This window comes from Neoarius graeffei, chromosome 2 (assembly GCF_027579695.1).
Source record: "Neoarius graeffei isolate fNeoGra1 chromosome 2, fNeoGra1.pri, whole genome shotgun sequence".
Lineage (NCBI taxonomy): Eukaryota > Metazoa > Chordata > Actinopteri > Siluriformes > Ariidae > Neoarius > Neoarius graeffei.
In genome coordinates this window covers 97,895,642-97,919,462 of record NC_083570.1, presented here as the reverse complement: position 1 = coordinate 97,919,462, position 23,821 = coordinate 97,895,642, and the positions used below count along the sequence as shown (strand labels likewise).

General features: G+C 42.0%; 1 protein-coding gene across 1 annotated transcript in view; it reads left to right on the top strand.

The window, feature by feature from the left end:
• Positions 1-23,821, top strand: part of trappc11 (trafficking protein particle complex subunit 11) — a 151,990-nt gene that overhangs the window by 83,034 nt on the left and 45,135 nt on the right. Inside the window, exons 14-20 of the mRNA XM_060915249.1 lie at positions 2,136-2,190; positions 2,280-2,425; positions 2,579-2,640; positions 8,710-8,842; positions 20,657-20,787; positions 22,518-22,673; positions 22,763-22,950. Coding sequence (XP_060771232.1) covers positions 2,136-2,190; positions 2,280-2,425; positions 2,579-2,640; positions 8,710-8,842; positions 20,657-20,787; positions 22,518-22,673; positions 22,763-22,950 — 871 coding nt within the window. The remainder of the gene's footprint in view (positions 1-2,135; positions 2,191-2,279; positions 2,426-2,578; positions 2,641-8,709; positions 8,843-20,656; positions 20,788-22,517; positions 22,674-22,762; positions 22,951-23,821) is intronic.

The window sequence follows — 23,821 nt, the reverse complement described above, 5'->3', positions numbered from 1 at the left end:
TTTTGACGCACCCACATGTACACTGCAAAAAAAAAAACAACTGAATTTGAGGAGAAAATTACTTAATACTAGTGAAATTATCTTGCTGCACGGACAGATAATTTTACTTGACGAGACATCTCGGTTCCAATCTAGAACTGGTTTTAATAATCCCAGAGTTGGCGTCTTGTATTCTTCTACACTGCAAAAATGATATCTGAACAAGTCCGAATATCTTGAATATAGTTGAAACGATCTCGCATTTCCTATTAGAAGACGACAAGACACCAACTCTGAGATTATTAAAACTAGTTCTAGATTGTAACCAACTTATTCCGAGATGCCGTGTCAAATAAAATTATCTGTCCATGCAGCAAGATAACTTGAGTAGTGTGAAGGAATTTTCTCCTCAAATTTAGACTTCATTTTTTTGCCGTGTAAATAAGAGTTAAAAAAAATAATCAAAGACTTACAACCCCGATTCCAAAAAAGTTGGGACAAAGTACAAATTGTAAATAAAAACGGAATGCAATAATCTACAAATCTCAAAAACTGATATTGTATTCACAATAGAACATAGACAACATATCAAATGTCGAAAGTGAGACATTTTGAAATTTCATGCCAAATATTGGCTCATTTGAAATTTCATGACAGCAACACATCTCAAAAAAGTTGGGACAGGGGCAATAAGAGGCTGGAAAAGTTAAAGGTACAAAAAAGGAACAGCTGGAGGACCAAATTGCAACTCATTAGGTCAATTGGCAATAGGTCATTAACATGACTGGGTATAAAAAGAGCATCTTGGAGTGGCAGCGGCTCTCAGAAGTAAAGATGGGAAGAGGATCACCAATCCCCCTAATTCTGCGCCGACAAATAGTGGAGCAATATCAGAAAGGAGTTCGACAGTGTAAAATTGCAAAGAGTTTGAATGTATCATCATCTACAGTGCATAATATCATCAAAAGATTCAGAGAATCTGGAAGAATCTCTGTGCGTAAGGGTCAAGGCTGGAAAACCATACTGGGTGCCCGTGATCTTCGGGCCCTTAGACGGCACTGCATCACATACAGGCATGCTTCTGTACTGGAAATCACAAAATGGGCTCAGGAATATTTCCAGAGAACATTATCTGTGAACACAGTTCACCGTGCCATCCACCGTTGCCAGCTAAAACTCTATAGTTCAAAGAAGAAGCCGTATCTAAACATGATCCAGAAGCGCAGACGTCTTCTCTGGGCCAAGGCTCATTTAAAATGGACTGTGGCAAAGTGGAAAACTGTTCTGTGGTCAGACGAATCAAAATTTGAAGTTCTTTATGGAAATCAGGGACGCCGTGTCATTCGGACTAAAGAGGAGAAGGACGACCCAAGTTGTTATCAGCGCTCAGTTCAGAAGCCTGCATCTCTGATGGTATGGGGTTGCATTAGTGCGTGTGGCATGGGCAGCTTACACATCTGGAAAGACACCATCAATGCTGAAAGGTATATCCAGGTTCTAGAGCAACATATGCTCCCATCCAGACGACGTCTCTTTCAGGGAAGACCTTGCATTTTCCAACATGACAATGCCAAACCACATACTGCATCAATTACAGCATCATGGCTGCGTAGAAGAAGGGTCCGGGTACTGAACTGGCCAGCCTGCACTCCAGATCTTTCACCCATAGAAAACATTTGGCGCATCATAAAACGGAAGATATGACAAAAAAGACCTAAGACAGTTGAGCAACTAGAATCCTACATTAGACAAGAATGGGTTAACATTCCTATCCCTAAACTTGAGCAACTTGTCTCCTCAGTCCCCAGACGTTTACAGACTGTTGTAAAGAGAAAAGGGGATGTCTCACAGTGGGAAACATGGCCTTGTCCCAACTTTTTTGAGATGTGTTGTCATGAAATTTAAAATCACCTAATTTTTCTCTTTAAATGATACATTTTCTCAGTTTAAACATTTGATATGTCATCTATGTTCTATTCTGAATAAAATATGGAATTTTGAAACTTCCACATCATTGCATTCCGTTTTTATTTACAATTTGTACTTTGTCCCAACTTTTTTGGAATCGGGGTTGTAATTAGTTACTACAGGGAAGTGAACCATACACATCATTTTAAGTATTTTCGATGTAATAATATTCATGTGTGTGTTTGCAGTGGTCCAAATGGGTGAAGAGTATTACAACGCCAAGGATTACACTAAAGCTTTAAAGTGAGTCACTTGTTCAGAAAGTAGTGCCGATCATGTTTCGTGCAGTCTGTAGGAGTGAGGAGTGAATTTTGTGTGTGTGTTTCCTGCAGACTGCTGGACTACGTGATGTGTGACTATCGTACTGAACGCTGGTGGACTCTGCTCACCTCCATCTTGTGCACAGCGCTGAAGTGCTCGTACCTGATGGGCCACATTAAAGACTACATCACGTACTCAATGGAGCTGGTGGGAAGAGGTACCTCACTTCTCCTTGATCACTCTATCTCCTTTACGACACTCATTAAGTACAGGTCGTGCAGTACTTATGAGTGGGTAGGTGTGTGTGTGTGTGAGAGAGAATGTAGTGTGTATAGTAAAACACTGCCTTTGCCCTTGTGTGCATGCCCAGCTTCTACTCTGCGTGAAGATCAGAAGTCCAGGATTGAGAAGAATTTGATCAGAGTGCTTATGGTGAGTGAATCACGGCGTAACGTGAATAAATCTGCCAGGGCCTCTCGTTTCAGAATCGGTCAGAGGGTGAAATGGTAAAAGATTAAAATGTAACATCGAGTAAAGATTGAACTGGGGGAAAAAACATGACTGAAAACCGTCTGAGTGGGTGTGGTCTAATACTCTAATTCCTGGGTTTCACGTGACGTCACATCCGCCTCATTAGTTATTCAAATCTTTTTAGCTGGCGGTCTACCGAAGCTCAGTTGGCAAAGTGTTTGTATGGAGAAGCTGCATCACTCGCATGAAAAACGCCTCACGCTTGCGTTGTTCGAATTGATCAAACCGTGAAACTGATAAAAGTTTCTTCAGGGTTCGCCGTGAACTAATAAAAAAGGGTGAACGAACACAGGATTGTGGAGAAAGGTGGCTTTCGAACCTCTCGCTGAAATAGAAGGGAGCCGAGTCGAAGCGTGCTCGAGTTTGCAGTGATCACTTGGTGGAAGGTTTGTATTTCCCTCTCAGCTACGGCCTTAGTGTTTTCCAAGGACTTTTCTTGCTGTGTGTCGTTATTTTACGGTAATTTTTTTAAGTCACGAAGCGCTAAAGTCCCCAGCTGTTTCTTTGTTTCCCATACCTGCCAACCTGTACGTATCTTGCGTAGCCACTACGAATTTTTACCTCATTGTACGACTGTACGTTTTCACATTAAAAAGTACGCATATCGTCCGAACTCGCATTTCAGTCAAGTTCTCGCTGAAGTTGATACCGCTGATCTGTGAGAAAACTCAAAGCCAGAATGGAACGCTTTGCCCAATCCCCCCGCCCCTCTTCCAGAGCGTGTGGCTCCGCCCTCTTCAGCCCCTCCCCTTCCTCCTTCGCGTCTCTGACTTGAGTGCAGCCAGGTGGCTAGAGCGAGTCGGGGGTTGAAACGTCGGTTAGAGACGTCGTTTTTATATTTGTAACAGAAACGGTTGCGTTTCACGTGTACTCGAGCTTCCTAGCCGTTATTTTGTGCATTTACAACACCAACAGTACAGGCTAGTTCTTCATTTAACTTCGAAGCCGTCACTCGAGGTTGCATATTCGATGCGGTAACCAACGGAACCTGATTACAATTCCTCTCGCGCTCTCATTGAATCACTATGATAAGTACCACTTTATTGATGTGCTCAACAAAACGTAGCGTGTTGTACATCTTAAAGGATATGGGACATGAAACATAAATGCACGCTATATCAGTTTCTTTCCATTAAAAATATGAATTAATTGCATCAACAAATACAAAATCATCTATTAAATTCAGCAAAATCGTTATATTCGTGATGATTATATGGCATTTCTGCTCGACTTCCGATATGCATTTTTTGCAACCGGAAGAGCCGCTGTCACGTGATCATACGTCACAAAAACTTTCGGGCACAGCACAAGCGGGTAGATGAATGGAGAAGTGGATGACAAGAAAATTGTTTTTATAGTTTTTCAAGTACATTGGACATCATACATTGAACATCATGGTGTATTGTGCTGCTTCTGGTTGCAATAATTCCAATGGGAAATGCCCTGGAGTAAGTTTTTTTTGCATTCCCCAAGGACCCGAAGCTGAGGAAAGTGTGGGCTCACCTGCGCATGCGCAGTAGGCTTCGCGCATGCGCAGTAGGCTTGGTAGGACAAATCCAAGCGGTAGGATAACTTTACAGAACACCTGTTGAAAAAACTTTGCACCTACTGTTTCCCACAAACTGTGTTCGGACCATTTCACTGAGGATTCTTTCAACATTAATACTCAGGTACTGAGCGATATTAATTCATGAAACGTGAAACAGGAAGTATAAGGATGAGAAAAAAAAACAGTTTAAATCGGGAAGCTGCGCACATTTGCGCCAGGCTGCACAAATGTGCGCAGCTTCCCGATTTAAACTGTTTTTTTTTCTCATCCTTATACTTCATGTTTCATGAATTAATATCGCTATTTTTTTTTTTTTTAATCGGATCTGCGCGATTCAGCCGTGAAAAAGGCGGCATCCGCCGAAAGGCGCGCTGTTTGCATCCCTGCACGGAGGCCAGGGGACAGGGCAGGAATATTTTTGTTGATATGAGTGATCCGGTGCGATTTCGCGACACCCCCCCCCCCCCCACCCCCCCCGTTGAAGACCTCTGCGCTAAGCAACTGAAAGCCGAGGTAAGGATTATTATTATAATTTTGGGTGTATCAATTATTGATTATCATAATTCTGACTCGTTTTGCCATTTTGAATGTTTTCATCTCAGACTCTGGAAGCATTGTATCTCAATCAATCTCGAAAAATATCAGCAAAAAAAAAAAAAACAGCTTGCAACGGACTTTAGCTAGATCTATGATGAACTTTCAATGTATGATACAAAAATAATACTTCTTTTAACAGATCATTAGCCTTTGAGCAGAATTGTTTTTAACTTACCAGGACGTGTTATCGAGCCGACCGCTTTCAGTTTCATGAGGGCTGAATGAACCCTCACTCTCAGAATCATCTGACCCGTCAGAGTAAAGACAAGATCCATGTTCATGTGAATTTCCAGCTATCGGTTCGAATTGATAGGGTCTAACTTCACATCTCTGTGAAACATCGGGAATGTCACTGTCGATGGTGTCCATTTCGGTAACCTGTTTACATTAGATTCCCAAGCACTGGCTCCTTGGAAAGTTTTTGTGACATCACGGGTCACGTGACCACCTAGCTAATTAACAAATCCTTGTTTTACGCTGATGTATAGAAAAACTTGAATAATGTGGTGATTTTCACATTTTTACGCCCTGCAGTGATTTAGATGGCATTTCTTATGTCCTTTATACATAATTATGCCCGGAAAAAAATCCATGTCCCATATCCTTTAAGGGCAGTCGGTAACTTCTGTCAGTGGTAGCCTAGAATGTTTGCAGATGATGTGAAGTCGAAAATTGGTCATCCCTCTTATGAAAATACCTGCGTGGTACTGCAGTATCAAATGCTTTTTTATACAGTATTACTGCAGTAAATGCAATATTTCGAATGCAATAGTTTGCACATGAAAAAGGCATACTACAAAATACTGCAGTGTACTGTATAATGCAATATTTTTACTGTATAATGCAATATACTTCCAACATGTTAAAAAATGCAAAAGTCTAAACCTATTGCATGGGAAATTTGTGCATACCATGTTTTGTGTCGAAAGTGCCTTTTTTACATACTGTACACTGTGTTCCAAATTATTATGCAAATCATATTTTCTCAGATTTTCCTGAATTATTTATATTAATGGCAGTCATCATGATTTTCCAGTCATCAACCATTACAGTACAATTCAAATGTTTTTGAATCAACCTCCCAATGATAACAGTACATTTTTAAGAAATAAAAAACACAAATGCACCCAAAATGCATGTTCCAAATTATTACACACAATTGAGTTTCCAAACGTTTTATTGTCATAAAGAACAAAAAATGGTCATGTGTGAAATTAGAAACATTAGCAGGTCATGACTAACTGAAATCAAACACTATTTAAATCAAAACATTATCACAAGTGAAGTCACATCTGAACATAGGACCCCTTGTTGAAAAGGACCTTCTCAAGTCTTCCATCCATTGAATTGGTCAGTTTTTGGATAGTATCTGCTGGAACTGCCTTGCATGAGGACGGAATAGCCTCCCAGAGCTGTTGTTGAGATGTGAACTGCCTCCCACCATCATAAACACTTCTCTTGATGATGCTCCAAAGGTTCTCAATAGGGTTGAGGTCAGGGGAGGATGGGGGCCACACCATAAGTTTGTCTCCTTTGATGCCCATTGCAGCCAGAGATGCAGATGTGTTCTTTGCAGCATGACATGGTGCATTGTCATGCATGAAAATGATCTTGTTTCGAAAAGCACGATTCTTCCTTTTGAACCATGGCAGGAAGTGTTCTTTGAGGAACTCCACATACGTTATGGATGTCATCTTCACACCGTCAGGGATCCTAAAAGGGCCGACAATCTCTCTCCCGATGATTCCAGCCCAAAACATCACTCCACCACCTCCTTGTTGGCGCCGTAGCCTTTTTTGCATGGGGTGGCCGTCAACCAACCATCCACCACTCCATCCATCTGGACCATCGAGGGTTGCACGACATTCATCGGTAAACAGAACAGTTTTGAAGTCAGTCTTCATGTATTGCCTGGTCCACTGGAGCCGTTTCTGCTTGTGTCCAATGGATAGGGGAGGTCGAAACGATGGCTTACGCACCGCTGCAAACCCTTGGAGGACCCTGCATCTTGTTGTTCGGGGCACGTTGGAGGCACCAGCAGCTTCAGAAACTTGTCTGCTGCTATGACGGGGCATTTTTACAGCTGCTCTTTTGATCCAACGTATTTGCCTGTAGGAAAGAGTCCTGGATTTTCCATTATCAGCACGCACACGTGTGTGCTCTGAATCAGCTACATACTTCTTGATAGTGCGATGATCGCAATGAAGTCTCTTGGCAATTTTGATTGTTGCCATGCCTTGACCCAAACATTCAACTATTTGTTGCTTTTCAGCAGCCAACCGGTCCTTTTTCTTGCCCATTTTGGTTGAAAATGGTAGCCTGCTTAATAATGTGGGACAACCTTCTTTAGTAGTTTCCCCTTCAATTGGACTCAAACTAATTAGCACAGGTGTCTTCAATTGGTTTCAGTGATGTACAGAGCCCTGATACACATTACCATTCATAAGTTTAACTGACAAACAAAAAATATCTTACCACTCAAACACTTGTTGCATAATAATTTGGAACACAGTGTATTAATTTAATGTGTTATTTATTTTGAAAGAGTGGCTCTGGTTTAATTTCATTTCATTTGCACATGTATTTAATGTTTGTTGTGCTTTTCAAAACGGAAGGAAGTTCCCAAGAGCCATCAATAACAGTTTCCCAAAGTCTATCAATAGGAATGTTTTTTACAAAACTGGACTATGCTCCCAAGGTCAATCAATCAAACTGGATTGAAAGTGTGTTTTTGGTCTGCTGGTTGTGGTCTGTGGGGGCGCATGCGCGCCGCATTGGGGTGAGGTTGACGCGAGGGGGGGGGGGGGTGGGGGGGTACTCGTAAAATTGTACTCATAAAATTTTTTCAAGGTTGGCAGGTATGGTTTCCTCCTCACAAAGTCCATATGCATGAAGGTCGCGACAGAATTCTTCCCCAGCCGTACAGTTACAATGCGCCGTGATCACTCCTCCGTCCTGTTTAACTAAGATCCAGGTCTTTAAAGGGGTTTCTGATGATCTTTGTGAATGATTTAGCTGAGAGATAAGAGCCAACGCAAGTGAGAATCAAGCCAACTGTTGTTTGCGCTTCGTTATAAAGACACCAAAGAAAAGCTTAAAAAAAAAATACTTCCAAGACAGGATTCATTGGGCAGCGACTTGATAGCGAGGTCCTTTACGCAGCCACATACAAAAAAAAAAAAAGTTGTAAGCCTCCATACTCTTCCACGCTTTCATCTGTTTTGCGGTGTAGAAGGACGTCTGCAACACCAGATAGTTCGAGATGTCGGGGAACTCGACTGAAGGGTAGTTTTCGAGATCGTATGACAAATCCTTCTTTCCCAGACTGTAGGGGTCGATTCCATTGCACATAGCAATCTAATGAATAGATCTAAAGCCAGCAGTGGCTTCTAGATTACGAGCGTACTAGCTGTTTTGGTTTACTCGACCACCGGCTGTTTTACCGGAAGTGAAATTTCATGTGATGGAAACCCAGCAATAATTGATATTTGACCTCTGTGCAAGCTAAAATTGCGAGAAGCGCTCCGACTTTAAAATAACATTCAGACGTGAATGGAAGGACGAGTGATATTTGGCTTCCGATCGGTCAAAATTTAGTTTATGCAGCATTGGCTCCACCCACTCGACCTCAAATGGGAATAAATTCTCGGCCTATTCACGTAGACGTTTCAAACTAACAGTTTATGCGTTCTGTCCGTCGAGGTTATATATTTATTCATGACTGATTACTATATAAAGAGAGTCTGATCACAAAAAGTGCTGATCCCAGCCTGTTTGTGTAAATGCTCAGATATCGCGTATGTTTCTTTTTGTTTGTGATTTAGAATGAGGTTCCTGAGCCTGAACCGGAGTGTGACCCAGGCTCTGTGAAGACCGTTCAGGTGCTGTGGAGCGACCGCATCTCACTGGCCAGCAATAATGAGTTCACCGTCGAGGTGCAGGACTACGTACCTTTCAGTGAGTACTGATTGCGTTTGAGTCTGGTGTTCAAACTTAAATATTCTGACTGCGAAGTTGAATTTCGGGCAAGATGTTGGATTGCTGATGGAGTTTCGAGATGTTTTGCCGAGATTAAAAAGTGTCCCGCGTTTTACAATTCCGGAGATTGCCGAAGTAAGTGACATGATCACGTGACCTCCTCCATTGGGTGTGTTTTGACCTACTTTTAACCAAAACAAGTCAGCGTGAGCAAATATGGCGGACTCGGCTCTCCCTCCAGCGGGGGGAGGAAAGCCTGTCTAGTGAGTCCAACTGCAAGATCGAGCAAGGTTAGATGATGTCATATTTCTGAACAGATAACTGAATCCTATGTAGCTAGCGCTTAGCTACCATAGCTTAGCCTTAGAATGCATGGGCTCGACTCCACGGGAGCGAGTGTGGAGTTATACACCGAATGTTTTGATCTTACAGAGAAGGAAACGACAAAGCAAGAGCAGTAACAGAGAAAAGATGTATTCGTCTTTTGTTTCACGGATCTGTTCGCATCCGTCAACCACAAATTACATCCCTGCGACTCAGGGCTCCGAGTCACGATGTTTTCCGCGCATCGACGTCTTGGTGTTACGCAGTTCCATAATTGAGGTATTTCACCTGACGTCACAGGGTCATGTCCGCCATTTTGAACGTCAAGCTAGCTAATGTCAACAACAGTAGCTGGTATGTTACTGTAGCAATGTTTACGTTCAGTCATTTGGATGACTGTTAAAACCTTTCAGTCTCAAGTTTTTCCTTTACTGGATTTACTAGTTTACTGAGCTAGCGCGCCGGCCGCCGGCAGGCTAGCGCGCGCTAGCTCCCAGCTTGCCCGAGCGCGCTAGCTCAGTAAACTAGTAAATCCAGTAAAGGAAAAACTTGAGACTGAAAGGTTTTAACAGTCATCCAAATGACTGAACGTAAACATTGCTACAGTAACATACCAGCTATGATGTTGTTGACATTAGCTAGTGCTAACAGCTAGCTGCTAGTAAACTGCTACAACACAGACACCGACCCTAATAATACAGTTCTTGGTCATTGCCTGGTAACAGCAAATTTATAACGGGCCATGTCTCAACAGACTAAGAAGTTATTTAATGACATTTAATAACATTTTGTTTATCCTGAGGACCGAAAGTAAATGAAAATGTGAAAAACCTTAGCTGTAATAAGATGGCGACCACCGGCTCCAGGGACGACCCGCTGATGTAGGCATGTTACCCAGCCTGACACAAAATATTTGTAGGCATCCAAACTCTTATACGCTTTCAGATCAATACCTGTGTATGGCGATGGGTTTTTAACGACATAGGTATACAGATCATGTGGGCCGAAGTCAGGTAAAGACGAGGGCTTCGTGTACTTCCGTACGTCAGTGAGCAATCCTGGTGGAAGCAGGTAAACGTCGTTCTCTAAGCCTGCTAACCTCAATTTTTGCAAATACCTCTCCCTCTGCTCGCCCTGTAAATGCCCTACGTCGCTGGATAGTGAAGGTGTTTTCTGCATCTCGCTCCTTTTTCTTTTATGTTTTTCGTTTGTCGCCTTCCTCGCATTCAAACCGATTCAAGCCGTGCTGTCCAAAATGGCAGCATCACATGACTTGGTCACGTGGGTGAAAAACCTCAATTGCCGTAATTTAGTTAAAGCTCCGTTCACCTCAAGAGGAAGGAAAACGGTCCCAAAACGGAGAAAAGCGACCCTCGGGAGATCAAAATGATCGCATGGATTAAAGTTTTCCGTCGTGTGACGGATTTCTGTCAACTGAACTCTCTCAAGGCCAAATGTGAGGTCGGTGCTGATCCGAGGAGAATTAAAATGACGGGTGGTTGGGTAGAGATCGGGTTATAACACTGATGTGTTGCAACACCAACTATCAGCAGGGTTTATTTAACTTTTTTGTTTTTGAACCATGCTTTGTGTCGTTCATTTCCTATGTTTGATCATGTTTAAACGTTCGCTGTCTGCGGTGCGGCATTAAAAAAACATGCGCTGTCAAAATTGGCAAAATACATTCCCATGTGCTTGGCGTGCTTGTGTCTGACCATTTGTGTTTTGTATTAAATTAAATCTTGCCGAAATGACTTACCGTATTTTCTGGACTATACGTCGCTCCGGAGTTTAAGTCGCATCAGCCAAAAAATGCATTATGAAGACGAAAAAAACATATATACGTCACACCGGACTATAAGTCGCACTTTTTTGAAGGGTTATTCTATCCATAGAATCTGTGATTGTATCTGATAAGCGGCGCGTGGTTACTGCGCGACTGCATCGTTTATTTAATAAACGAACAGCTGAGCAGTGATAACGCGCCCTTTGCCCTGTAAGTAGCCTAGTCTGATTATTTTAAATATCTACTACTATCTTTAATACTATCACTATCGTTATTACCAATAGCCTATATTATTATTATTATTATTATTATTATTAGTATTAGTATTATAACTAATATTAGTAGCCTGATGCATTAATCAGTTTGCTTTTAGATTATTTTTACCGGTAGGGCTTATTATCGCCCCATGGCTCTTTCATCTGTGTTATTAAAGCTGTAGTCATCATCGAGGAGAGTCATTCTTCATTTTTGTCGAATTTTATTTCATTAAATCAGAGGTCAAGTAGGCTATAGGTATATCATCTCCAAAGACAACCGTCTAGTGAAAAAAAACCAACAACCGCTTTTAAATCCCCTACTTAAATCCTTAAAAAGAGTAATTAAACTCATGTCTTGTGTGATCTGATCTCCAATGGTGAAATAAACCGGTTGTGATATGAGTAGTCTGTTATTTTAGAAGATAAATTTAATATATAATTTAATATATAGCCTAATAAAAATAATATTTTATAACATATCATGACATATTACTGTCTGTAACTGTTCGTCACTAAAGCGTTTTCTAAGATCATAATGTCTGATATTATTTTTTTTTTACACACACAATAAGCGCGTGTGCGTAAAGTTGCAATAAACCACCCCCCACCTTTTTTTTTTTTTTTTTTTTTTTTTTTTTTTTTGAGTCGCCGGACCCACCCACCTCCTGCGTTCCGGGACCTCCCACTTCACAAATTAAGCACTGCCTAAAATCATTACATAACTTATTTAAATAACTATAGCCCTATCATTAATAATAAAACACAGGTCAATCAAGTTTATCAAGCTGGCGATTTCACTCCAAATCAGCAAATCCATTGAATTCCTCATCCTCGGTGTCGCTTCTGAACAACTCTGCCAACTCCAGCGGCAGATGAAGCGCCGTTTCCTCTTCTTCTGCGTGGCTGTCGTCAGACTCAGCATCAGCTCCAGTTATTCCGCAGTGAAAAAAAAAAACATATATACGTCTCACCGGAGTATAAGTCGCATGGCTAGCCGAACCATGAAAAAAAGTGCGACTTATAGTCCGAAAAATACGGTAGTTCAAACTTGGACATAGAGCATGTTAAAAAAAATGAAAAAATAAACCCCGGAAAGCCCGCTCCTCTGCTTCAGCCAGACTTGAAGACCCGACGGTGCAATGCTTGCAGACTGTCAGAAGTAATTAGACCTAAATTTATAGCTAACAAATCAGCAGACGCCCCAACAATTATTATTTTCGTTAGGCCAGTGTGTAAGGTATGTTAGAACCGTGCCTTATAGCCTATGTTATATCACAATTTAAAGGGCGTTTGAGGAGTTGGAGGCTGCGAGCGCAATGATGTTCCGACATGCGCTAAACTTTATTCCCTGAAAATCATACACCAGCGTTCAATGCCCCAAACAGTCAAAATGTCTAGAAGACTACGGTTAAATAATAATCATAGCCTACTAAGTTAAATTACGTCAAAACATCTGTTTCTGGCCTATGAAATGATGGAGGAAAATGAGAACGAACGCAAAGTAGATAGCAGCCAACTTCACGCGATCTTTTAGGGAACTTAACACTCGTGTTGGCCACAGTATTTCTCTTAATAAAATCTTGAACTGTTTTTGAAGTCGTATTCAACACAAAGTAAGGTCAAATTATAATTTTAATTTAAGCGAAGATCCAAACTTTTTTCTATATTGACGTCGAGCACAGAGGAGCATGTCATTCTGCTTTCGGTTTCGGCAGCATGGATGCGCTTTACATGAAAGACGGCACTGATGTGTCTGCCATCGATAAAGGTGTAAAAAATAAGTGGAGGTGGGCTTGGCTGTACGAAATAGGTGAAAACGGAAAGCCATTTAGTTCATGGTGCAAAAAACTAAACATTCCAGGCATTTGTGTGGTTTGCCACAAAAAAATAATCTACGGAAGCAATGGAAAGAGAGTGCAATAAATTGAATATATTAATCCTAGTGCTGTCAAGCGATTAAAATATTTAATCGCGATTAATGTCGCGACTGTTATACTTAACTTGCGATTAATCGCAATTTAATCGCACATTTTTGTCACATGAAAAACCATGTAATTCTCTTATCAGCATAAAAAAGTGAATGGGCTTGCTCACCGTTCGAACTACGGGGGTACTCGGGGGATCCGAGATCCCCTGAAACAGACATGAGATCCCTTGAAAACATGATTTGGGAAATGTTGGGGGGTCTCTAAAATATTGGCAAAATGATGTTTATTGACACAGCAATCGTGTGTAACGGGAAACATTTGCATATCCGAAGTGAGCGCGCGATGGAGAGCCGCACTCTGAGACAAGCGCAAGCATAACACCCCCCCCCCGTAGAATTTCATCGAAATCCACCCATAAACATGTGATAATCCATGTGATCGCATCTTGTCTGCATGATCATGTTCTTGCGAGACAGGAAAATGCCATGCACAATGAATAAAAAATAAATAAATAAAATGTGAAAATTTCAGATGACTTTGCAGTCCGCACCTTTTAAGTCACAGATTCTGAATATGGCCCAGTATACCGTGTGTTCACTACATAGGGTATCGTATCGCACTGTATAACTGTGGCGTGCACTACACGCTCAGTAAGAACCTGCTGGACGCTATTCCATTGTGTGACACTTAATTTAATTTGTATAGCGCCATGTACATACCATGATCAAAAGCACTTTACAGTGGCAAAAACAAATATCAATACAACCTAAATACAATAGCCAAAAAATATAATTAAAATACAATAAAAAAATTAATAAAAGTCGTACCGCGACTAATAATCTCATCTCATTATCTCTAGCCGCTTTATCCTGTTCTACAGGGTCGCAGGCAAGCTGGAGCCTATCCCAGCTGACTACGGGCGAGAGGCGGGGTACACCCTGGACAAGTCGCCAGGTCATCACAGGGCTGACACATAGACACAGACAACCATTCACACTCACATTCACACCTACGCTCAATTTAGAGTCACCAGTTAACCTAACCTGCATGTCTTTGGACTGTGGGGGAAACCGGAGCACCCGGAGGAAACCCACGCGGACACGGGGAGAACATGCAAACTCCACACAGAAAGGCCCTCGCCGGCCACGGGGCTCGAACCCAGGACCTTCTTGCTGTGAGGCGACAGCGCTAACCACTACACCACCGTGCCGCCCGGCGACTAATAATAAAATTCCTAAATGAAATCAAAATGCAGCCGTAAACAAACGTGTCTTCAACTCGTGTTTAAAAACACAAAGTGATTTAATTTCACGGAGGAAGGTTGTGCCGTAAAGTTGGTGCGGCATGGGTAAAGGACCTAGCACCCTGTGTTTTACGTACAATCTCATGAAGAACTTCTAACATTCGGCTATTATTATACTTTCAGGATGGATAGTTTTTCATGTTTAATTAAAGCAGATACGCAGAGCCTTTTATTTAAAAAAAATGTTCTGAGTGGATAGTATCTCCATCCTTGACTCTTGCATGCTGCATAACTGCGGTAACCGGTTTTAAGTCCGAGGCCTTTTACAGCTATAGACCAAAGTCATGTAAATAAAATTTATGGTGAAAGTAATAAATCCTGTTCCCGATTTGCTCAACTAAGACTGATTTGACTTCATTGATTGTGGTTTGACTCTCATTAAAACAGGATGGGTGTTATAACTTATGCAGCATACATGTACATGCATGCATTTTCACTGATAAAACGTAAAAGGCTAATTAAATAATCAGATGAACTGAGACGATCACATTCTGAAGCAAATTAAATAATCTTATACCGCTAACTTAAACACACAATACAAGTTACATGGATTAACCTAAATGCAGGTAAACAATGTGGTGTTGTTTTGTATCCAAATGAGAGTCGGAGCTTACCCGTCTCTGTTCTCGCTTCTTGAAGGCCGATCTTGTGGCCGATTTGTTTTGAAACAATCTGACTGTCAGTTCTCCGTTCATTCACTTCTTCCACGTAAGGGCGAGATATTGCTGCTGAGGCGAGCATATCCAGCGGAGAAATCAGACGGCTGCTCCACTCATCTCATCTCATTATCTCTAGCTGCTTTATCCTTCTACAGGGTCGCAGGCGAGCTGGAGCCTATCCCAGCTGACTACGGGCGAAAGGCGGGGTACACCCTGGACAAGTCGCCAGGTCATCACAGGGCTGACACATAGACACAGACAACCATTCACACTCACATTCACACCTACGCTCAATTTAGAGTCACCAGTTAACCTAACCTGCATGTCTTTGGACTGTGGGGGAAACCGGAGCACCCGGAGGAAACCCACGCGGACACGGGGAGAACATGCAAACTCCGCACAGAAAGGCCCTCGCCAGCCACGGGGCTCGAACCCGGACCTTCTTGCTGTGAAGCGACAGCGCTAACCACTACACCACCGTGCCGCCCGGCTGCTCCACTCATTCTCCATTTTCTCCATACTGAGTACTCCGCCATTACTGCTCAGCTCAGGCAATTACTAAAACCCGGGGCGGGATGTCACAGGTTTTAGCAACAACCGCGGGGAGGTCGCTGCCTGAGCGATATGTCATGTCCTGTTCCGTCCCGGGTTTTACCAACAACCCTCCGCTCACACTCCAGGAGAACTGGTGCAACTGAACTTACTTTCCTTTTTAAAAAAACAAAAATAAAATAAATACTTTCCTTTTCTTGTAGTTTTATTTAATTGTTGGTACTGCACTCTTTCAATACGGGCTTATAACCAACGCTGCTCAACAGATCAGAGGTCTCATACGTGTCTTCAGTAAAATGTGCAGAGCAGAGGAGAGACCACTTCATAGCCGCCCAATTTGCCCTTGAATTTCTCGCAAAACGCGTCCAAATCTTTGCAGTTTGAACATTCTTGGGCCGTGAATGCAACGTAAATCCACCTTTTGTCGTGTTGCTGCACCCGCCAGCAACACATCTGCGTGGCATGGCGATAAATTAGCTCAAAATGGAGGATCGGAGTTGCAGTCAGCTCTGTGGTTTAGTATAGCGGAAATGGCGATGAGACCGATAGACTTCCTGCTGTGACGTTACAGACGTCAAGGTCGTTCACTCAGACCACTACCTATAAGAATCACTTTAATCCAGGGTTCCCGCGGGTCCTTAAAAAGTCTTAAATACAACTTTCGGTTTTCAAGGCCTAAAAACGTCTTAAATGCCGGCTAAGGTTGTTCAGGTGGTTCTACTTGCCGTTTGTTTTCGTTTTTGAAATGATTCATGGTGTTTTCTCCAGTAAACCCCAGTCTTCTCCTTGCTGCTACAGTAGTTCTGCAGGCCCAAAACACACGACTTTTGCTTCAGCCGTTTGCATGTCTAACAGTTGCCATTGATGCACCCTGTTGTTCACCAATTGTGTGCATTCTTCTTAAAGTTAGTAAAAAAAAAACTATTGCAGAAAACAGTTTTAAGTTGTCGTATTTATCATTTTCTTTGCCATGGTACAGTCTTAATTTTTCCATTTAGAGGTCTTGAAAAGGTCTTAAAAGTCTTAAAATTTGTACTTGAAAAATGTGCAGATACCCTGTAATCGTAAAAATCACTATTAGATTTATTGTTAATGCTTAAAACTATTCCTGTGCCATTCTTGAGGTCTCAAGGTGTTTATAAACAAGAAGTGAGGCCATGGTTCTGTGTGTATGCTTAAAAAAAAAAGAGGCTGTTCTAAAAATTGAGTAGTAGTAATAATAATAATAATAATAATAATAAACTCTTGAAGCAATGCAAGTCATTTATTCAAAGTTGCACGAAACCTAATCCTAAGATAATAGAAGACCAATGGGACTTTGATGATGCCCTTTATTGTCACTAGTCACATGTACCAGCAAAATTAGCCGTCAACCTGTCCGTACATATACAATATACAATTGACATAGGGTAGACAGGACAGGAAGACAGGGATAAAGATAAAAAGGAAACACAACATGAGGAGAGATGAGGAAAAAAAGAACACCCCCCACTATGCTCCTGTCAGGAGTACAGTGTGGGAACATTTAAAAAACCTTTGCACATAAGCACACAACAACACAAGTACACTTTAAACACGGGACTTGAGGGGGGGAATCAGGGGGAGGGGGGAGGTAATCCAGCGCAAGCAAGCAGCCATCCGCTCCTGCAGCCATGACTGTGCTGGTCACGCACCCGCTTGTCACACTGGGGGTAAAAATGGCGACCGCGGAGAGTTAGAGAAGGAATAATGCGACCGCCTTCCGTGGAATATATGTTCAAAATATGTTCAAAACCCGCCAAAATGCACTTAAAACTGCCCAATCTGGCAACACTGGCTGTAACCTTTCTTATTTCAATGGGCTCTATGGCTGGCAGCTGGGTTTCCGTTGCAGTCTATGAGAGGGCTCTGAACAGCCAATTTCGGCTAGTTGTTATTGGTTAAAATCGACAAAATTGTCACTTCCAGGGAAGCCGGGCTTCTCTGGGACTAAACGAGACAGTGGGAGGGACAAGAAGCCGGGCTGATAAAGGATTATTGGAGGTAGTGTTTGAAAGACATGAGGAGGGCGGGCTCTGTACTTCGGCGTCGGCGAGGAACACGGTAAGCGCATGATCAGAAAGTGCAGTCGTGTGCCAAAGTGCTGTCCGAATTTCTTTTCATATAAACGTTTCTTCTCATTGATGTCCCTGTACATTACTCTGTAAATAAATGTAAATATTACTCGCTGTGCTCCGTTAACTTTCATCCATTCTATCAGTTTGATCATTCGCGAATTCACTCGTTTATTTCATTTGTAGTTCAATCTGGTTGTAGGCTAGCTTGAGCCTTATTGGGATCTGCAGTGCTAGCTGCTAACAGAAATTGGTGAAGTCTCTGGAAAGCACAACCAGCTGGTATGACAGGGTCACAGACCATTTTCTGGAAAAGGAGCGGAGGGCAGAATTTGTGCATAAATAGTGTGCATCATATAATGTTCATGAATCTGAAGTGTGTATATTGTTCAGTAATGTTAAAGGCGTCGTGCGGTAATTTCAGCAATCAGGCTATATCATGTGTCAAAATGTTGGGTTTGGTGGGTTATTCAAGCCCCTCGGTTTCCCGCGATCTCAGTGTCACGATGCGCCCGCTACAAGCATTTAAAGTTGACGCGCACAGCCAAATTTAGGCAGCCAGCCGTTAACTAGGTCAACTTATGTGTGACGTCATACCAGTAACCTCCGTTGGGTGATGCTGGCCTGTCGCCATGTTTTCTCTATCGCGTGCGTTTACCAGAGTTGTTTACATTGCGGATTTTGTGGATTTATTCAGTTTGTGGATAGTTTTGAACACTCAAAACACTATGAAATGATGTATTAATATTCTGTGATACAAAATGCCTAATCGGTGTGTTGTGTTTGGCTGTAACAACGAACACTGAACACTATTTGTGACTGTTATCAATGGATCTGATTTCAAGGTCATGGCTAGGTATTGATAGAAAAAAATATTTTTTTAAAAACACATGTTTTAAGTGTTTCTATGTATCAATCATTAATTGTACAAAATGATTTTCATACATTTATGTATTTGTCATATCTTTCTTTGTCACATGAAGTGTTGTCTTGATAACATATGTGGCACATAATTTTAGCAAATGGATGACAGAAGATTAATTGAAAGATTTATGCCACAGAGCTGCCTTTAACTAATAATTATCACTTATTACTGACGATTGTACGTTTACTAAACAATACAATACAAAGCTCAATACTCCCAGCCTATAACATACTGAATATCAAGTTAAAATCAACCGCAATAAAAGGAAAATGATGAAAACTGGAATATCAAGGGGTCTACTGTATCAGAAGGCCCACTGCATTTCGCGAGATCGCAAGCTGTCAAGTTGCTAGAATTCAATCTTTCTAGCTATACTTTCACCCCCTACAGCTATCAGTATTACACACAATCATAGATTAATCACACAGCATTCTAATTCAAGTGAAAATGGTCTTTAAAAATACACACAAGTAGTGATTTAGTCAGAGAAACCAACCAAAACAAGTCTTCAAGTCGCCGGTCTTCTTCATTCTCGTCTTCGTCAGAACTGTCCTCATTTTCTTCTGAAGATGAGCGTTCAGGTTCAAATCTGTAAGGCTGGATACCACCAGGACATTCAGCTGTCAAAATCTCTACTTGTGGGCCATTTTCTTCTTCTGTATCGGTAAAATCAAAGCTAATTTCCTCAGCATCGCTCCTATTTTCTGGTGTGTCCGCCATTGCAACTGCACCGAGTGGTTACTGGCATGACGTCACGCAGCTGTTCCATTGACCGAGAGGGGGCGCTGCGAACGCAGGAAATTTCAAGTGATGGGCATGACCAAATAAGGACCGATTACAACCGCGGGAAGCTTTTGAAAAATCGACGGTCAATTTATTTCGAATCTCGAAAGCATTCTGGTGCAGAATAATGCGACTTTTATCGCCACTGCGTGACGCCTTTAAGAGAATGGTGGGCTCTGTGTTATAGGTTATACCTGGGTATAATATTCAAGGTTCTGTGTGTTGCATAGCCTACCTGGTTATGAATTTCCAGATTGTGTTGCAGAAGATGTTCAAGGATGTGTTGCACAGCTGGGTGTTGTGTTAAAGACTCTGTGTTGCATATCAGGGTATGATGTTCAAGGCTCTTCGTTGAATAGCCAGTGATTTTTGGATGTTTGATATTTTTGATTAAGGATATGAGGCACTAGCCTGGCAAGCCAGACTATAACATGAAATGTACAAGCAAAAATACTTTCTGCCACTAGGTAGGGTTGTCTAGTTCACTATGCTAATGGGGCACACCTTTCTATGCTTTGATATCCGGCCGACAGGTTTTACGATGAATGCGTAAAATGGGCTTCCCCTGTTTTAAAAACCAGCAGCCGCCACTGATGTATACAGTATATACACACACTCGCACGCGCGCGCGCACACAAGGTCCACGACAATGCATCCAGAATATGCGTTCAGTCTTTATATGTCTGCAGTGTCAAGCGCAATAATGCTAATTAATATGGACTTGTAATCAACTGGCTCATTTGATTTGTCAGTCAGTTCATTTATCACACTTTTAAACAACTCTAACGTCTCGAGACAGAAAAACGTTTCACACTTGAGCTGAAACTTTCGAAGTAGGCTTAGACTTTATGGTAGATGAGACTGAGATGTTTATGAATGAGCAAGAAAAGGTTTATTAAATGGATTATGAAATTAGCAGTACTGAGAATCTGCAGGTTGAAATGAGGTTTGGTGCTGAATTAGATATTTTCTTTGAAATATCTTTTTAAAAAAAAAGCATAAGCAGTTCTGCCTTGAGGTACGTCTTTTTTTTTTTTTTTTTTTTTTAAATATATAGATATTCAGGTTGCGTGATGCTAAACCGGAGCGTCCGTTTAGTCTCATTCTAGAGGTGTTAATGGCTTTGTACAGAACAGGGAACAGGATATTCGAGTGATGATGTGTTTCTTTATGTCTGTGTCAGTCCAATGCAAGGCCAAGTTCCTGTCTCCAAGCTTTCACATCGACGAGCCTGTCCAGTTACACGTGTACTTGAGAGCCGACTGTCCCCATCCTGTCCGCTTCGCCAAGCTGTGCGTCAGCCTAAGCAACCAGGTATAACCCGTGCGCACACGTGTCTCCTTGTCTCATCCTATACACATCATATCATATGCTTTATACAGTGCTGAGCGTAAATGAGTACACCCCCTTTGAAAAGTAACATTTTAAACAATATCTCAGTGAACACAAACAATTTCCAAAATGTTGACAAGACAAAGTTTAATATAACATCTGTTTAACTTATAACGTGAAAGTAAGGTTAATAATACAACTTAGATTACACATTTTTCAGTTTTACTCAAATTTAGGGTGGTGCAAAAATGAGTACACCCCACAACAAAAACTACTACATCTAGTACTTTGTATGGCCTCCATGATTTTTAATAACAGCACCAAGTCTTCTAGGCATGGAATGAACAAGTTGGAGACATTTTGCAACATCAGTCTTTTTCCATTCTTCAACAACGACCTCTTTTAGTGACTGGATGCTGGATGGAGAGTGATGCTCAACTTGTCTCTTCAGAATTCCCCATAGGTGTTTGATTGGGTTCAGATCAGGAGACATACTTGGCCACTGAATCACTTTCACCCTGTTCTTCAGAAATCCAACAGTGGCCTTAGATGTGTGTTTAGTTATGTTGGAAAAGTGCACGACTACCAAGGGCACGGAGTGATGGTAGCATCTTCTCTTTCAGTATAGAGCAATACATCTGTGAATTCATGATGCCATCAATGAAATGCAGCTCCCCAACACCAGCAGCACTCATGCAGCCCCACATAAGGACACTGCCACCACCATGTTTCACTGTAGGCACCATGCATTTTTCCTTGTATTCCTCACCTTTGCGACGCCATACAGTTTTGAAGCCATCAGTTCTAAAAACATTTATCTTGGTCTCATCACTCCAGACTATAGAGTCCCAGTAGTCTTCATCTTTGTCAGCATGGGCCCTGGCAAACTCTAGGCGGGCTTTTTTGTGCCTGGGCTTTAGGAGAGGCTTCTTTTGTGGACGGCGTCCATGCATGCCATTCCCCTGCAGTGTACGCCGTGTTGTGTCACGGGAAATAGTCACCCCAGTTTGGCTTTCTACTTCTTTAGATAACTGCAGTGAACTCGCATGCCGATTTTCTTCAACCCTTCTCATCAGAAGACGCTCCCGTCGAGGTGTTAACTTCCGTGGACGACCTGGACGTCTCTGTGAGATGGTTGCAGTTCCAGATTTCTTAGATTTTTGTACCACTTTTGCTACAGTATTCTGACTGATAAGTAAAGCTTTGCTGATCTTCTTGTAGCCTTCACCTTTGTGGTGGAAAGAAATTATTTTCTTTGGGGAATTCTGAAGAGACAAGTTGAGCATCACTCTCCATCCAGCATCCAGGCACTAAAAGAGGTCATTGTTGAAGAATGGAAAAAGATTGATGTTGCAAAATGTCGCCAACTTGTTCATTCCATGCCTAGAAGACTTGGTGCTGTCATTAAAAATCATGGAGGCCATACAAAATACTAGATGTAGTAGTTTTTGTTGTGGGGTGTACTCATTTTTGCACCACCCTAATTTGAGAAAAACTGAAAAATGTGTAATCCAAGTTTATATTATTAACCTGACTTTCACGTTATAAGTTAAACAGATGTTATATTAAACTTTGTCTTTTCGACATTTTGGAAATTGTTTGTGTTCATTGAGATATTGTTTAAAATGTTACTTTTCAAAGAGGGTGGACTCATTTACGCTGAGCACTGTATATCGTATCCAAATTATTGCTGTCGTCCCGGTTGTTTTCAGGAGTATAACCAGTTCTGCCTGGTGGAGGAGGCGTGCAAAGGAAAGGACATCTTGGAAACTTCTTCACAGCAGAACATGTGTCTCGTTCCTGGTAAAGCCAGGAAGTACTGCTTCAAATTCGTGGCCAGGACTGAGGATGTTGGGAGAAAGATTGAGGTACACGATTAAAGTGTGTGGGTGTGTTTTTAATTTATAAATAAATAAATTCTCATGCATGTGTGTAATTAATGACTCCTCTGCTTCAGATCACGCACGTGGACCTGATGCTGGGCAGCGAGAATGGCCGCTGCGTGTATCTGAACTGGAGAGGCGGAGGCGGTGATGCTGCATCTACCCACGAGGCTTTGCAGGCGTCCCGCTCTTTTAAAAGGAGAACTCGTGTCCCAGAGCAGCAGGTTGACTGGGACGCCATTTCCATCCAAGCTAGCACCATGTAGGTTAATCACTAATACTAACTGACATGGTGCCCAGGGGCGCAGATACGTTTTTTGAACTGGGGGGGACAAAGCTGCCAGCAAACCAACCCCAACCCAACCATGTGTTGTGCGAGGAATATACTCTGATGCCCTCAGGGTGGCGACATTACTCAGCTAAGACAAAAAAAACTATGGAAATCCAAAGTTTACACATTATCATCACGCACAGAAATTGCAAAACTGCAAAACGAGTTTTAAAACCGCTAAGTTCCAACTGTTAAACATAGCGAGAGGCTGGGCTACGTGTGTGTGTGTAAAGTGTAAACCAGTGCATCCTGGCTTTCTAACTATGCCTGTGTGTTGCGTGCGCGGCAGTCAGTCAACAACTCTTCGCAAAGTTTCCTTATGAAACAATATGCTCGCTGAAATTATGGCAGGGAACGCCAGATTAAACATTAAAACTGCCTTCTGAGCACTGTATCTACAGGCTACCACCGAAAGAAGGAGGCTACCAGAAAGGCTTCTCTACTCCGTACGATTTTACTTTCACTACGACATTACTTTGAACAGACTATCAAAAAATTGCAAGGTGATATGATAAAGTAAGGCACAGTTTACTTACAGTCGTTTTTTTTGAAAAAACGATGCAATCGTTTTCTGCCTTTTCGGTTTGGCACCCTTCATCATGCCGTGTTGGGGTCCTGAACTAGGAGCTGTCCCCGATATGCCTGTCAAACTTGTTGTGGGTAACCATAGCAATCAAGCTTGAGCTCGCAGCCTGTGCAGTCTGCGCAGCTCAACCAACCGAATATCAGTCTTTGTTTTATGTGAGTTGTTGCAACTATGTCTGTACTGCTGTGCACCTCAATAAACCGAATGGTAATTAGT